The sequence below is a fragment of the Prosopis cineraria genome, unplaced genomic scaffold (genome assembly GCF_029017545.1).
Source record: "Prosopis cineraria cultivar Desert tree isolate PC_DT_omini unplaced genomic scaffold, ASM2901754v1 PC1, whole genome shotgun sequence".
In the NCBI taxonomy this organism is placed as follows: domain Eukaryota; kingdom Viridiplantae; phylum Streptophyta; class Magnoliopsida; order Fabales; family Fabaceae; genus Prosopis; species Prosopis cineraria.
The window spans coordinates 44097110-44115035 of NW_026555332.1; the positions used below are offsets into that span (position 1 = coordinate 44097110).

Consider the following 17926-nt stretch of genomic DNA (forward strand, 5'->3'; position numbering starts at 1 on the left):
TTCAGTATTTTTTTTTTCCAAGCCAAAGATTCAGTACAGTTTTACGCTCGCAATTTTTTCCTACCAATCTAGTAAGTCCACTAGAATAATGCTGACGCATGTAACCGTTAAACAACTTATCGTTCTGATTTCAATTTTTTTTTTAAATTAATCACTTCAATGAAAGTTACTTCATATTTGAGAATAAATTTACCGCAAACATACAAAAGTTACAAGGTGCGATAGAAATGCGTATACTTGAAATTTGTACAATATTTTCAAAGATTTTATTCAGTATCCCATGCTCTGACCGGGCCCTTCATAGCATCATTTTTCCTCGCAGACACGAGTCACTCTGAATAAGAGACGTTATAAACTTCATTTACATAGAAAGAATCCATCCTTCTTGTAGTTAGCGCGATAGTTTAGCTTAAAGGAGTATAGGTAGTCCGAACTTAACAATATGCATCTTAGGAAGCATAAATCATGGGGTTATTAAACAGCAGCTAGATATCATTTCAATGTATTAAGCTACTTACAAATCAAAACACACTGATCAGATGGCTTGTATGCCTCTGACACATGCTGCACCGTTCAAACCGCCCCCCCCCCCCCCCGGAGGGGGCGCCTTCTGTTTCGAGTATGCATCAATTCCCCCTATGAAGATTCCCAGTGGGCCAATTCGTCCCTGGAGATCACACCACCAGGTATCTCATCTGACCCCTGGTTTTGAACTTTCCGGATTCACTCCCACATGTTTCTCTAATACATTCTTGAATGCCTGTGACAAACAGAAAATATATACTTCAAAGGAGTGCCACAAATATTTTTTCAGGGAAATTAATATTAATGATGATTAGCCTAAATTAATCTGATGTGCATAATTTACCATTAAAGTTTTGCATCTATTTCCTCACAAAACAAAAGATCTCCCAATCGAACTGCATATTCTCTCATGTAACAAAGTGAAACTAAAGTTTCAATGCACATGCAGAACAACCAATGCCAGAGACCCATGCACTCAGATCATGATGATGGAGAAAATCAAAAAGAGAAAATGTCATCGTCAATGTATTTTAAAAAATCTTTACATCTCGGAGGGAGGATAAGGAAAAAGAAATATCACAGTAAAATATGTCAGGATCACTTGATACCAAGAAACCCAACTAAAAAAAATAAAAATAAAAATAAAAAAGTTGTTTGGTCAAAAATAATAATGAGTTTGAATCTAATTTGAAAATGACTTGTATGACAAATGTTATAGACGCAAAGGATAGACATCAGCTAATACAAATAGTCATGAATTAGAACACCAGATATCAAGATTCTGGCCACAAAATAACAGCACAGGTAGCCTGCACAATTTTGCCCGTTAACCTGCCCGCTTCTTTATACAATTGATTGGTTCAGCCACAAACAAACTGAACTGTGATTAGTTTCCCAGGGCACCCAAACTAGAAATATCCAAGCAAGTCTAGCACTAAATCGCATCAACCAAATAGCTTTCCATGTGGAGGACTCCAAAGGAAGCAACAAACATCATGTTCAAAATAAGAATTTTTCTTATGTAAATTATCATAACAAGTGGGAGTTAGTAGTTGATAGTTTAGTTGCATGCGGACAAATGGACTTCATTTAACATAATATTTTCAGCATCATTAGGTATTCACAGCAACAATAAAGGAAGTTTCATCTTTCATGTACAAACAAATTTAAGTTGCAATTAATCACTTCATCTTTTCCCCTGGTAAAACTATTTACATGAACCACGGGGACAATTACAATGGATCAGATCAATTTTCTATAATAACCACACTTCTAAAGCCTATTAGATGGCTTGTTCTTGCTATGAGAAACAAGGGATCATTTAAGTTCTAAGAATCTTGCAAATGTTGAAGCTCATACAAAAATCAAATTCATCATACAAAAATGACTAACGCAGCAAGTTGAATTTCACAGTAAAATTTCAAGCTGAAGCACAGGAAATACCTGCTGAGCAAATGACTCCTTCCCTTTCAGAATAGAATTCATTGCCATGGACTGGTCATCAAAAGCACTGTAAAAGGCCTCATAGAATCTATTCCTAAAATCAAAATCCACATCAACAGAGTGAGCTGAAAAGTTGATGCTATCTATGTAACAAGCAATCACATGGAACACATGAAAACATCAGCAAGTACCGATCTTCTGCAAGAGTTTGTTGATCCATCTCATCAAACTTACGAGTAAGAACTTCAGCTCCCACAGGTGAAAGTACATGCAGTACAAGAGCCTCTAATGTCCTTGGGAAGTTTTGCTGAAAATATCATGTAATCATAATGCAACATGCTTGAAATAGAGACGGAGACAATGCACCATGACTTCTTGGAACTATTTTAAAATTAACCATCATCTATAGATGGAAATCAAGGAGTTTCACGTGAGCTAAGTCATAACTTTTGCTGTTCAGAAGCTGGAGCAGCGTCAACATCAAATTACTAGGAAGACTAACAGAATGCACGATACACAGAGACAGAAGAAAGTGGCCATAATGCACCTAACTTTAGACAAATAAAAATATCAAACTTACCTCAAGAATTAGAGGAAAGAACAAGCCATAATTAGCAGCTCATGTTCTCATGGCAAAGAAAACCTCATGATATCATTCCCAAACATGAGTAAAATGCCAAAAATGAAGTCAAATTGCTAGGACGGCTTCATTTATATGATCAAGTAATAGTGCCCTTATATTGATTAAACCTTTGTCTAATCATGATGCAAGCACCAAAATCATAGTTCAGAAGAGTATAAAGAAGACTAGATGTTTTAAGATGGTAAGCTTTCAAGGAACTCACTGCCATAGCAAGAAACACATTTCTGAGAGTTAGTGGTTCAACATCCCAAAGAATTTTGGCCACTGGATCGTCTTTCAAATTAGCAGTCTCTAACTTCTGAAATTCATCACTTGCTCCAAGCTCAGAATCATTTGCTGAAGTTGACAGCAACCGCTGCTCCTGATCAGTAACACTAACATTGTTGTGAACCAAGGAAACAAGTTCATGAAGCACCTGGGTGGCGGTAGGTTCCAATTCAAGCAATATGTTCTCCCCTTCAAATCCTTTCCCTTTTAACATCAGAATATCATTATCATCATCATGATCTGATCATCAGAATATCAATGCCATTTAGAAACCCACTGGCAAAAAAGAACGGTGCAAATTTCTTTCTCTTTGAAGGTGACAGCCATAGAAAATTATGGCATTGATTAATTATATTTCAGCCATTTTATAATTAACTGACCTGTTTCTCCATTATTGGGCTGCTCGCATGCATGTACCCTAGTTTCACCCATACCAGACTTATCAAGTAGCTGATCCTGCACAAATTAAAAATATCCATCACAAACGCAAGCCCCTTATAGAACTTGTAATTGATGAAGAAAAGGGAGGGGGAAACAGATGGCTTAGCTCAACAATGAACTTTTTAAGTTGCAAAAGGACAAAGCTAGCAAGCCCCTCTTTCTCCACTCATAAGAAAGAGGGAGAAAAGGTATATGATAATGGATGTTAATAAGAATTTTAAGCGCATGAGTTATTACTTTACCAGCAACCAAGATACAACCTTAGCTGTGAAATTTTTCTTACAATTGTAATCCAATTCCAACAGCAAAGAATTATCAATTGAAGTAATTGACTACTTCAAATTTTTTTTACTACATTAAGTGATACTCCGCACACAACAAAAGAAGGGAAGGACGGTGCAGTTAAAGAAGCAACATACATGATGAATTGTTCAAAAGGGTTAACAGCAGACATGTTCGAAGGTGTACATGAATACACAAATGAAAAAGCAAGGACATAAAGGTTCAGTAATACAACCAACAAAAGGAAACACAAAGAACACAAGCTTCCCTAGCATTTGATGTAATGAATGGATTATGTGAGGCACATACCATTTCTTTGTCTATCAATCTTTGGTTGCATCCATTGAATTGTCGGGCCAATTGTATTTGAAATAAATATAACTTTCAAAAGTCAGTTTATCGCATAGGAATATCCAGTAATGCATTTTAACAAAGCACTACATCATTGGTACCTTCTCAATATTCTGCGCAAAAAATATGTATCCATGTGTTCCAACATGCAAGAGATTAACTTGGATCTCCACCAAATGTTAACAGCGATAGTCAAATCATCACTGTCTACCTGATGGAACCTACAGTAAAAGAACATTCATGACATAAACATTTAGAAGCTTATAACGCACAGACACAACAGTTTGCAGCTCTGTTTCTCACAATTCATTTGACTTCTTTACTAAATTCTGACATATTTATGTGATTTTTTACACTCAATTTGTGTCTTTGGATCAGGAAGTTGACTGCATGATCCGGAAGGAAATTTTGGAGCAAAAGACAGCAAGTCAAACAGCCTATTTATACTTTTTTCTGACATGGGTTGTGTGTTTGGCAAAGACTGTTTGGAGAGGTTGAAGAAGCTAGCATACAGGAGACTACACATTCTTCCCAAGAGACTTCACACAGGCCATTGGTTCAAAGAAACGGCATAAAAGTTGCAGGCAAAGAGTTACACGGACTGAGATTGTGAATGTATTTGAATGCATTTTGATGTCTTATAACCAGGGGTTTAGGGGCATCCTTGGGAAGAGATTTAGACCTCATGGGAGGCAATTAAAAGATATGTGAAAAGCTTATCTGAGGCAACCAGGGAAAATACTATAAAAGTGCTTACACCATTGTAACCCTGAGCTTGAAGCTCTCACTGTGAATCCTGTTTAATCTTTTGTTATCTCTATTCTTGATCATGAGATTAATTTTGAGGATTTCACTTCCAATTATCTGTAGCAAAACCCCTTTTTATTGGTCTTTGCATAGATTCACTTGCCTACTGTGATTATAATAGAATTCTAGTGAACGGATTTTTATGATGATAAGTATATTGTATTTTTCTCAAACTTTTGCAAATGTCCAACCATTATTTGCAATTCTGATATACTGTAATAAGTACTGGAAGGTGAATTACAATAATATATCGTCAACATAGAGATACCATTTAACACCAGAGTGGCCTGAACAAATGACGTTCTTATATGACCAAATATGGTCAAGCAATGGTGACAAATGCTGAACAGGGTGATTCTGTCCACAAAGTTGCCACCCAAAATAGCCATGGGGTGAGCAAAACAATACCAATCCTAATAATCATCATAGGCGAAACCATCCTGATAAATGTCAAGAAGAAAGAACCTGCTAAAATTACCATTTCAACCAACTTTGGAATTAGTGTTTGTTATGATTTTTATAATTCTGACATTAGTTACATTAGTTGGTTATATTGTCAAGGGAATATAGCCATTAGGTATTTTAGTTATAGCCATTGGATGCTATCAATTCTCTAAGTATTAGTTCCCTATAAAAACCTTACAATTCAATTGTAACTGGAGGCTATGACAGATCAATAATACTTATGCACTATTCAGTATCTCTTATCTTCTATTCTCTAATCTCTCTCCATCTCTTGTACCTCTATCTCTCTGTTCTTCCCTCTCAATCTTCTCCCTTCTCTATATGTCTCTATCTCCAAAAATTACAAACCTACATCAATGGTATCAGAGCTAGTCAATGCTTGGCCATTGATTCTTCTTCTCATACCAGATAGTATATGGTGCAAACCTGAACACAAAAAAACAATAAATGGATGATCACATAGCAAGACTACAAGAAATATTCGAAAAGGTAGACACTTTATCAGAGCTGGTCGAAGCTATCTCTAACCAGTTGCAACTACTTATGCGTGACAAAGAAGAAGGTCCTACCAACCATAAAAGAAGGGGTCGACACAATCATAGATAGGAAGGTCATCGAGTCTAAGAGGATGATACACATAACAAAGATGAGCACCAATGCAAGACCCATTTTACAAAAATGGAGTTTCCTAAGTTCTCTTAATCCCATGTCGTGGGATGGCTTAAATGTTATGCATAGTTCTTCGAACTCAACAATACCCTAGAGGACAAGAAGGTGCAAACAATGAGCATCTACCTGGATGAAAAAGCATGGTCTTGGCACACCGTGATAGAGGAAACCTGGGGTGGTTTCAAACCCACTTGGGAACAATATGACAAGTAGCTTCAGGAAAGATTAGGGCCAACACACAAGAGACCTATGGGTGACTTGATACTTCTTCGACGGTGTGGATCATTGGCATACTACAACGATGCTTTTGACTCAATCGCTTGCTAGCTTCATCTTTCCCAAGATTACCTTGTCAATGCTTACTTGGAAGGGTTGATGGAGGACTACACAAGGCTTGTGCGCCTCTTTTAGCCCATAACTGTTTAGGAGGCTTGATCTCTTGCTCGAATGCAAGAGAACTTGATTCAACACATGGCAGAGAAAAAGACAAGTAGCAAGAGTCCAACACACATGTCTACCTCTCTAAATGCCTCATCTCAGTTAAAGCAAGCCACCTTGGCACTAACAAAAAATGCCCTCCTAAGTAGTAGGACCCAACAGAAAAGGAAGTCATCCTCTTCTCTCCCTAAAAGTAATAATTTTTTGCCTAAAATTAACAGTAATGCCATTAAATCTCTTCCTGCAGAAGAAGAAGCTGAGCACAGAAGCAAGAATTTATGCTTCTACTGCCATGGCAAATTTTCCAAAGATCATAAGTGTCCCCAAAGACAAAAAATGCAACTCCACTTCATTGAGATTCAAGAAATTACAAAAGATGAAATTTCAACCGAGGACTTAGAAAAGAATGATAATATAGAAGAAGAGACACCCCTGATTTCATTGTATGCTATTGAAGGGGTTGAAGGTGCCTCATCAATGAGGGTTGTGGGTTATTGTGGCAAGAGACAACTTCAAATCCTCATTGACAATGGAAGCACACATGATTTCCTCAATCTGGAATTAGCAAGGAAGTTGGGGTGGCAGCCTAATGGTACTTATGAATCTTGGGTAGAGGTTACAAGTAGAAGAAAATTGAAGTTGCATGGGGTTGGGTAAATTTTAAATGGCATATGCGGGGTCAGGACTTTGCCTTTAATCTCAAAATTTCAGAACTACATTCTTATGACATGGTACAGGGGCTGCACTAGCTAAAAATCATGAAAAATGCCTTTTGGAATTATGAAACTCTCACCGTGTTCTTTTGGTATAGGGAAATTATGCAAGATTCAAGCCAATATTCCAAATCAATAGAAAATGGTGCAACCTAGGCATTTAGAAATCAATAACTTCCCAAAAGATCAGGTCTACCTCCTGCAACTCATCACTAATCAACAAAAAAATCTGCAATGCTTGGTTCAAACAGCAACAGAACTTCCAGAAATGATTTCTACTATTTTGGAAGATTTTCCTGACCTTTTTGAAGAACCTAAAGGGCTGCCACCATTTAGAGAAGGTCACAACCACCCAATTATTTTACAAGAAGACACAAATCCATTAATTTGAAGGCCTATTGATGTCCAGCAGCACAGAAAGATGTGATCGAAAAGTTGGTCGATGATCTTCTTCCCACTAGGGTTACACAAGAATGCATCTCTCCTTTTTCAGCTCCTATAGTATTAGTAAAGAAAAAGGATGGCATGTGGCGGATGTGTATCTACTATAGGGAGTTGAACAAAAATACTATTACAAACCAATACCCCATTCCATTAGTTGAGGACTTGTTTGATGATTTAAGTAGGGCTAGATGGTTCACAAATTTAGATTTAAGAGCTGGGTATCATCAATTCTGAATGGTGCCAGAAGATGTTCACAAGATCGCGTTTAAGACTCATAGTGGGCATCATGAATGGCTAGTTATGCCATAGCTTGACCAATGCCTCAACAACTTTCCAAAGGGCAATGAACAGTATCTTCAAACCTTTTCTAAGGTTTGTTTTAGTAATTTTTTCATGACATTTTAGTTTATAGTACTAATATTATGGAACACGTGCAGCATTTAGAACAGGTTTTTTCAATTCTAAGAAAACATTAGTATTTTGTCAAAAAGAGTAAATGCTCATTTGCTGCAACTGAGGTAGAATACTTGGGGCAATTTTTCATGGAATGGCAGCTTGCTAAGAAGGAAGGGAAAGCTGGTTATTGGAAATGATTCTACCTTAAGGCAACAGAATTTGGAATGGCTGCATTTTAGTTCGCAAGGGAGCCATTTAGGAATTCAAGCAACCTATCACAAAATTAAAGCTCTATTCTGCTGGAAAAAGTTAATCAATGATGTGACAAACTTTATTTAGCATTGTGCCACATGTGCCAGATGCAAGTATGAAGTTGTTGCCTTGCCTAGACTATTACAACCTCTTCCAATTCCAAGCAGAATTTAGGAAAGTATTATTATGGACTTCCATAACTCCGCCTATGTTTATAGCCGATCCCAAGCCCGGGTAAAGGAGGAGGGTTGTGTTAGGCCATCAACAGCCAATATAAAACTTTGTTGAATCTATCATGAACATGGACAATAGACGTTATAATGTTAATGCTAGGTCGTTACCTATAAGTAATGCGCTGCATGGCTCGAGTACAGTAATAAGTGAGTGAGAGCCACTGCATCAGCGCCCGGATGTAGTGTTAAATGAGCAAGGGCTACCGCGCCATTCTGGACGTGCGCGGCTAAAGAGGTTAGTCCATGAGAGCAAAATTAGATTTGGTGCTTGGAATGTAAGGACATTGAATTGTAAATCTGTAGAGGTTGTAGGGGTTATGATTCAAAGGAAAATCAATATCCTTTACCTGCAAGAAACAAAATGGTGTGGAGAAGAAGCTAAGGATATTCAAGGTTTCAAACTTTGGTATACAGGAAAAGTAAGCGCATGCAATGGAATAGGCATTATTATGGATAAGGAGTGGAAGAAGAATGTTGTAGAAGTTAGCAGAATTAGAGACAGAATTATTTCCTTAAAAATGATAATTGAACGTGAGACTGTTAATATTGTTAGCGCTTATGCACCACAAGTCGGGACAGAAGCCAGTCTTAAGGAATTATTTTGGGAGGATCTAGAGGGGTTGATTCGACACATACCACAAAGTGAAAAGATTTTTATTGGAGGAGACTTTAATGGGCATGTTGGGAGGGAGGCTGGTCAGTATACGAGGGTGCATGGTGATCTTGGTTTTGGAGAGCTAAACAATGAAGGACAAACTCTTCTTGATTTTTCATTGGTGTATGATTTTAAGATTACCAACACTTGTTTCAAAAAGAGAGATGAGCATCTCATCACTTACAAAAGTGGAGCCTCAAGGTCACAAATTGATTTTCTTTTGGTTAGGAACACAGATAGAAGACTTTGTAAAATTGCAAGGTGATCCCCGGAGATGCTGTAACGACACAACATAGGGTCCTAGTCCTTGATGTGTGTATTATGAGTAAAATCCAAAAGCGTCGACAAGTAGTAACACCAAGGATTAGGTGGTGGCAATTAAAAGGTGAGAAACAAGATATTTTCAAGCGAAATCTTTTGGACAAAAGAATTTGGGAATCTCAAGGAAGTGCTAACATCATGTGGGAGGATATGGTTAAAAAGATACGGGAGGTTGCAAAAGTAGTTTTGGAAGAATCAAAAAGTTCTGGTCCGAGAGATAAGGAGTCTTGGTGGTGGAATAATAGTGTACAGGACAAAATTAAGTATAAAAAGAACTGTTTTAAAGCCATACATTTGTGTAACAATGAGAAAAATGGGAGAAGTACCGTATGGCTAAGAAGGAAACTAAGAGAGCTGTGGGTGAAGCTCGCTCTAAAGCTTTTGAAGAATTTTATAAGAGCCTTGAGACGAAGGAAGGAGAACGAAACATTTATAAGATTGCCAAGAGTAGGGAAAGAAAATCAAGGGATCTAGAACAAGTAAGGTGTATTAAGGATGAAGAGGGAAGAATTTTAGTTACAGATGATGAAATTAAAAATAGATGGGAGAGTTACTTTTCCAAACTTTTCAATGATGGAGAGGGTTCATCTAGTAACTTGGAGGATTTAGTAACTGGTGAAAGAGAACAAAATTTGTCATTCTATCGAATAATACGTGATAAGAAGATAAAAGAAGCTCTTAAGAAAATGGCAAATGGTAGAGCCAACGGACCTGATTGTATATCTATCGAAGCGTGGAAATGTTTAGGTAAGAAGGGGTGAGATGGTTAACTAAGTTATTTAATGTGATCTCACGGTCCAAGAAAATGCCTGATGAGTGGAGGAGAAGTACATTAATTCCTATTTATAAAAATAAAGGAGATATTCAAAACTGTACTAACTATAGAGGGATTAAACTCATGAGCCAAACAATGAAATTGTGAAAGAAAGTAATTGAGCACAGGTTGAGATTGGAGACAAGTATTTCTGAGAATCAGTTTGGTTTTATGCCAGGTAGATCAACTACAGAGGCGATTTATCTACTAAGGGGATTAATGGAAAAGTATCGTTGTAAAGATAAAGATCTACACATGGCTTTTATTGATTTGGAAAAAGCTTATGACCGTATACCAAGAGAAGTGCTTTGGAAAGCGTTGGAAAAAAAGGGAGTACGGATTGCTTATATTAAAGCCATACAAGATATGTATGAGGGGGTAAAAACTAGTATAAAAACGCCTAGTGGTCAAACAAAGGATTTTCCTATAAAGATTGGACTACATCAGGGATCATCTCTGAGTCCTTATCTGTTCAACTTGATCTTAAATGTTTTGACGGAACATATTCAAGGAAAAATTCCCAAATGTATGCTCTTCGCAAATGATATAGTTCTTATAGTAGAGACAAGAGAAGAGGTTAATTGCAAACTTGAGTTATGGAGGAGGACATTGGAGTCGAAAGGTTTCCGTCTGAGTAGGAGTAAGACGGAATATTTATATTATAAATTTGGTAAGAGACTATTCAACAATAATTTGGAAGTGAAATTAGAAGATCAAATTATACCTCAAGTGAAAAAGTTTAAATATTTGGGAGCCATTATTCAAAATGATGGCGAAATCAGTGGAAATATTTCACATAAGATTCAAGTTGTGTGGTTTAATTGGAGAAAAGCTAAAGGAGTTATTTGCGACCGTAAGGTGCCTAATAAACCTAAAGGAAAATTTTATCGCACTGCTATCAGACCGGCAATGTTATATAGTAGTGAATGCTGGGCTCTAACGGGACAACAAGAGCATAAAGTTGGAGTAGCAGAGATGAGAATGTTATGATGGATGTGTGGACATACACATAAAGATAAAATTTGAAATAAGCACGTACGTGAAAAAGTAAGAGTAGCACCTATTGAGGAAAAAATGATAGAAAATCGGTTGAGATGGTTTGGGCATGTACAAAGAAGACCAAGGGAGGCACCAGTGAGAAGAGTGGAACATATAACTTTGAGTCCGATTAAGAGGGGTAGATGAAGGCCTAAGAGAACACTCTTGGAAGTTGTTGAACGCGAGCTCTTAATTAATAATATTCATAAAAGCTTGATAAATGATAGAGCACAATGGCGTCTTGCAATCATGTAGCCGACCCCACCTAGTGGGATAAAGGCTTGTTGTTGTTGTTGTTGTTGTATTATTATAAACCTTATTGAAGGACTTCCTAAATCTCATGGTAAGGACATGATTTAGGTTTTGATAGATAGAATGAGCAAGCATGCACACAAATTTTTATGGATTGTGTTTATAAACTACATGGTACACCTGCTGAGATTATAAGTGATTGTAACCCAATTTTTGTAAGTGATTTTTTAAAAGGATTTCTTGTAGATTTTAGGTGTTTGACAGCATCTTTCCGCAGCCTATCATCCTCAAACAAATGGAAACAAAAGTTCTTAATAAGTGCTTGGAAACCTATTTAAGGTGCATGTGTTAGGAACAACCTAAGGAATGGAGTAAGCGGTTGTCATAGGTTGAGTAGTGGTACAACACCACTTTCATATAGCAACGAAGGCTACTCCACATGAACTTTTATATAGTTAGGCTCCTCCTATCCATTATCCTTATTTACCTCACAATTCTATTTTAGATATGTCAGACAGGTCCTTCACAACAAGAGAAGAAATGTTAAAAGTTTTAAAGCATCACCCGCATCGGGTTCCAAATATGATGAAACAAAAAGCTGATGTGTCACCCCCAAAATAGAGGGTAACCAGCATGGGTGTAAACCATATCACATATCCCCGTAAGCCTTAATTTGAACGTTCAATCCATTTCCAAAATATAATGAGGAAAATGAGGACAATCCCAACACCGTGATTTACCCCTTAGCATTCCTCACAAGATTTATTCCTAAAACATCAAATATAATAATAGCTGAACCTCTAAAATTTTATAAAAACTCATAATTGTTCATTCACTTAATCATTATAATATATTCTCGCATTGCTCTTGGACCCCAATCTTTTAATTTCCATTCCAAAGAAATTCATATTCTCCGCATTCCTTTCTAGTACACGAGTCATAATAATCTACTAACACGTTTTAACTAAACAATACCATTGGTTACACTTGCACTTTTCCCACAACTTTGTAACTTGAAACTATAGCATTTTATTTTACATATGTAGAGGTTTAATTAAATACAATAAGTTGTAGATCCAAAATGAATAATCAAATAAAATAACATTCATCGACCCCATATTCCTTTTTCAACACTTATATGTAAACAAAGTCCTTAATCTCAATTTCTTATAAAAGAATATAATATATTCTATACACAAATTTAGTCATTGTATGACTATTCTAATCATTGTATGGACTATTCTAAGTGTCATGAATAAAATTCTATGGTCTACATTATAAAAGCAAGGCAACTAAACAGCTCTTACGCATGTACTAAAAGTCAATCAACACATTCATAATCATGGATATACATAGAGGCACAAATGCACACACATGCAACCACACACTAATTACATACACCCTAAGAATTTCTATGAAGCTCTAAGCAAGTAGATTAATAAAGTGGGTGTGGAAGACAAACCCTATCATAATTTTACCAAGATTTAGTTAATGATTCACTATCCAAATATCATCATTTATCCCACAATTTCTTCATAATACATTAGCCATGGTCAATTATTTCATTAGGACATGATTCTCTCTCAATCCTTAAATCAAACACCTTATGTGCACAGCTTATAAGCCATTCAATATAACTTGTTCAACTTCAATCTCCTACCTAACAAATTTCATACATATACCATTAAATTCATCGTGCTTTTTCAATCTAGTTCCCTATCAAAAAAAAAAATCAGTTGAAACTTAGAAAAATTTCAATTCCAAACTGCACAATTTTAGCCGAACAAGCAAGCAGGGAAAACTAATAAAAATATATAAACCAATAAATATATATATATATATGCACCACATAAAATCATCAGAAATGAAGATGGAAGAATGAGCTCCTTCACCAGCCATCGGCAGCAACGATGATGGAGGGAAAGGAGTTCGGTGCTGAACAGGGGAAGGAGAAAACCAGAGCATCAAACCTTCAGCAGTAAAGAATGAAAACTGCAGCCCAATGTTGAAGGACCTATCGCCGGCGACGCAAAAGAACAAGGATCGGACAAGCTTATGAAAGTTCACGACGGTGAGTGATCGTCAAAGGGAAGCAGAGAGAAGCAAGATGAATCCCCTTGCTTTCACGCCACAGCACACAGAGGAGGAAGAAAAAGAAGACCTTTCACGGTTGCCGGCGCCGAAGAAGAATGACAGAGGAAGACCGAGGACAGCAGGGAGGATTCGCATACTCTCTGTTCTTCTCTCTCTCTCAGTCCCCCTCCCTCACAAATGAAGCGGAAGCTTCCTGATCTTATCTCTAAATTTTTCCCTTTTTTTTTACGCACCAAAGGCAAAATGATAATTTAGCCAAGTTATTGGTGAAATAAAAATTCTCCCCTTGCATTGAAAGGGTTTGAATCTAAGACTTGCCTTATGAATGACTAGCTCAATCACCACTAGGCTAACTCACTTCCTTGATAAATTAATACTTATATATATATATATATATATATATCCTCAAAATACCTTATCATTAATTTGAATTTCAATTAAATTTTAGGTCATTACATGATGCTCATAAGACTGACCATGAGTTCATGGTGTGACAATAGGTCTTCCTCAAATTACAACCCTATAGACAACCACATGCTACTGCAAAGAGTTCTCAAAAATTAGCACCTCAATTTATTGGTCCCTACGAGGTGCTAGAAAAGATATGGGCAATTGCATGTAAGCTTGAACTACCACTAGAATCTAGAATACACCCTACATTTCATGTGTCTATTAAAGTTGTGCCCTAATCCTAAAGTAAAATAGAGACACCCACCATTAGATTGGCCAAAATTTCCATCAGTTACAGAACCTGAAAGCATTCTGCAGAAACGTGTTGGTGGGAAAAGAGGGAGAATCATAACTGAAGTCTTGGTAAAATGGAAACAATTACCTGATGAAGAAGCATCATGGATGCCCTTACATCAACTTCAGCAGAAATTTCCAGTTTATAGTAAATAATCCGTGAGGGCTAGGGTCTTTCAAAGGGTGTTTTGATTTTTATAATTCTGACGTTAGTTTACATTAGTTAGTTATATTGTCAAGGGAATATAGCTGTTAGGTATTTTAGTTATAGCCGTTGGATACTATTGATTCTCTGCGTATACTCCCTATAAAAACCTTACAATTCAATTGTAACTGGAGGCTATGACAGATCAATAATACTTGTGTACTATTCAGTATCTCTTATCTTCTATTCTCTAATCTCTTGTTCCTCTATCTCTCTCTTCTCTCTCAATCTTCTCCATTTTCTATACTTCTCTGTCCCCAGAAATTACAAACCAACATCAGTGTCACTGCCCTGACTCTCAACAAAATGTGAGCTGAAGATGCCCAAAACCAAGACCCTCACTACAAAGTGAGGTGAGGATACCCAAATACTAAGACCCTCGCAGCATAAGTTACAGTAAAAAAGCAATGACAATCTAGGGACATCCAAAACCCAAGCTCCTTTCTAAAACTAACCAACCTGGCCCATTTTTCTAGATCAGAAAAGAAAGAAATTCCCTAACAACCAAGAAAGACTTCTCCATGAAGATCTTTTTTTTGTAAAATATATGAATTTGAGACCTTACCAGCCTTCAGGGATGAAAAGTGCATCGCCTGCATTAAGAACAGCTTTCTGTGCAAACTTCATTGAGCTTTTTGCCCTTGGATAGAGTGAGTAGTCAGGGCTTTCTAAAGCGACAGAGCTGCCTCTCGAATTTTATTTTATTTTTTAAAGAGAAAGGGAGGACAAAAGAACAAAAGAGAATATGGAATGAGTTAAAAGATCTTTAAAAAACAAAAAGTCAACAAGCTTAACATAAAAGAATTATCAGTAACTACATTGAATGAGTGGAGAAAAGAAAATCAAAGCTTCAATGGATTAGATTTATATGCAATTCATTATATCCTTACTATAAGGTTCCCCGATCAAAACATGGAAAGTGTATGGCTCTCCGGCAAAAATATGACATATATATGGTTTAATATGGGAGTTATATAAATTGTCTGCAAAATCCAAACAGACATCATACTATTATTATAGAACAACACACTAGCCAGTTTTGAATTGAAAATCTGACAATAAAGATACAAGGAGCCATAAATAATTTTTTTCCTCATTTCATTTCCTTTGTTATAAAGATTGCAGCATACCTGTGGTTAGAAGCCTCACCATATATAGGCATTGGGTATAGTAAAGGACTAGCTGAAGGAGGCCACAAAAGAACTGCAAATAATTTCAATTATAATTTCCAGCACGAGCTGTCAAAATTCATCAGAAAGTATATCCAAATATAACATTTAAGCTAGCTCTCCAACATTTCATTCCCCACTGCAGATTAGAACAGAAAATCAATACTAAAGTGGGTTGACAAAATGCAGGTCAGAAGTGACAAAACAGTCAGGAGAAATATCCACTCTGCTACATTACTTTATAGTTTAGACATTAACCAGATTAAAACATTAGTAAGCCATTCAGTGTATAGAACTTGGTAGATAACAAATAGGATGCACCTAACAAGGACCGCCAGTGTACAACCACTATTGTAGAGAAGAGAAGACATCCATCAAAAGTGGGAATGGTACCTCTAAAAGAAGGCATATCCTTACCTTGTTTGCGCCCAGAAACTATGCACAGAAGATTATGGTGCGGATCATAGTGAGTACTTGATCTAGCTTGAGCATTGTTCATCCACAGGTTGATAGAAGATAGCTCTTTTGCCTCCAAAATCGGAGGCTGCAGTAAACAAATATCAATAATCAGAATTCTCTAGAAAATGCATAAGATGTGAAACAATACACGCATTGAGAGAGGAAATTGACTAACTATCCTGACGTCTTCCCTCAATGTTTCCAATTGAACCCTGTCCTCATGATCATTATTCATGATTGCCACCTGAATTACAAGCCAAAAGATTTCATTCAAAAATTATGGCACTCTCAAATAAATCAAAAGAAGACAGCAGCAAAACCAAGACAAAAATGTACATAATTATTGAACATTATTAAGAAATGGAAAGAGCTGGAGCTGCATATATTTGTCAGGAAAATTAACGAGTTCTTTTGTGAATCAATAGAAAAGGTACCCATCATCTCATAGATCTTGAATTTTCAACCTGCGCTAAATAAATCTGTTCAGGAACATGTTCCAACTGCAAAGAGCCATGTTCAGTATTGGAACCTGCTGGATCGTGTCTTTGAGGCCCAAAACAAGCATCAAGGCCTCCATCCTTATTTTGCATGCGTTTCTTGCAAAAACCAATAAAGGTAGAAAATAGTAGAGGAACCTGTTAAAGATGGAAAATAGTGTAATTGAATCATTAGTGCCATTATAGAAGTACCAAGTTTCATGATGAAATTGGTAGATGATTACCCTTTCATGGCTACCAATATCACCATAGAAGATAGGTGCAGATCGAGAAAGCATAGCCTCCACCATGAAGGACCCTACCCGTTCCTAAATTGGAGGTAGAACAAAAATAAAACTATTAATAGTTAATAAACATAGAACAATATCATTAGAAACTCCGAAACAACCAATTATTTCAGTGTGCTTTTCATCTATATGATGCAAGCAGTAACTCATGCATCGAAATTATCAATGCAGCCAAGTGAATCATACACTTGAACCTAACTCGACTTTACTAATCATGACAACTCAAATTTCAAACGGCAATCTTTTAATTTAAATCAGAATTAACCATGCAGATACAAAACCACGCTTCATAATCGAGCATTGGATAGAATCGGAAAAGAGGAAGGGGGACTCGTAATGGGCAAGAACCCAATGAAAAAAAAAATTCAACCGTGGACTCGTTGTACAAAGCAATAAAGTAAAAGATGAACCTGCAAGTAGTCAAGGCCTCCGTTTGATGGATTCCACTTGGAGAACGCTCTCCAACGCTTGATGCATCCGCTAAACACCTTTGAAAATCAAGAACAACGAAGAAACAGATAAGTACGCAGGTAAGCAAGAAACGAAACAGAGACTTCAGCTTTTTATTCTGTTGAAGCTATTGATGAGAAGGTGAAGCAAAAACTTGGGAGTGGTGAGTGTTCTTACAGCAGGAACGTTTCTTGCTTCGACAAGAGACTCAAAATCAGTGGCCGTGGGTAGTTCTTCGAATCTTTGGATTCGAATGGACTCTCCTACAGACATTGGGCGCCTGCGCAACACTGCCAGTCTGTCCCTCGTCGACGAGTCGAACGCTCTTTTTTCTCGGACAGGAGCACTTGTTTGCTGGTTTTCGAACGTGGGACACTGATTTTTTTGGATGCTGCCGTTACCTTTTTGGTACAGGTGATGGCTAAAACCCAAAAAAACAAAAAAAACAAAGCAGAAATTAAGGCTCAGTTCAGTTTTCTTGCATTATACGTTCAAAAAATAAAATTTTATTTTTAAAATATTAAAAATTATTTAAATAAAATATTTTATAAAAAAATATTTAAACAGTGACA

General features: G+C 36.8%; 1 protein-coding gene across 3 annotated transcripts; it reads right to left on the bottom strand.

The window, feature by feature from the left end:
- Positions 1 to 224: 224 nt before the first annotated feature.
- LOC129317786 (lysine-specific demethylase JMJ31-like) lies at positions 225 to 17719 on the bottom strand. Of its 3 annotated transcripts, none has more exons than XM_054962174.1 (15): positions 17532 to 17719; positions 17315 to 17392; positions 16842 to 16925; positions 16585 to 16755; positions 16296 to 16364; positions 16079 to 16205; positions 15623 to 15695; positions 15058 to 15174; positions 4054 to 4173; positions 3911 to 3929; positions 3259 to 3334; positions 2814 to 3082; positions 2160 to 2275; positions 1969 to 2062; positions 225 to 760 (listed from the first exon to the last, which is right to left on the bottom strand). In XM_054962174.1, exons 1-15 carry the CDS (start codon positions 17625 to 17627, stop codon positions 692 to 694), a joined length of 1578 nt encoding a protein of 525 aa, XP_054818149.1. In that variant the 5' UTR covers positions 17628 to 17719; the 3' UTR covers positions 225 to 691. The 3 variants fall into 3 exon arrangements, with proteins under 3 accessions (XP_054818149.1, XP_054818157.1, XP_054818141.1); XM_054962182.1 differs by having other exon boundaries at positions 2203 to 2275; positions 2814 to 3118; XM_054962166.1 differs by having other exon boundaries at positions 2814 to 3118.
- Positions 17720 to 17926: the final 207 nt, after the last annotated feature.

Bases quoted from the DNA above. Each gene is read 5' to 3' on its own strand.
- LOC129317786 (XM_054962166.1), bottom strand. From the start codon at position 17,627: ATGTCTGTAGGAGAGTCCATTCGAATCCAAAGATTCGAAGAACTACCC. The intron at 17,393-17,531 runs GTAAGAACACTC...TGATTTTCAAAG, and splicing joins AAGCAAGAAACGTTCCTGCT to GTGTTTAGCGGATGCATCAA. The intron at 761-1,968 runs GTATTTCCTGTG...TGTTTGTCACAG, and splicing joins AGGAGTCATTTGCTCAGCAG to GCATTCAAGAATGTATTAGA.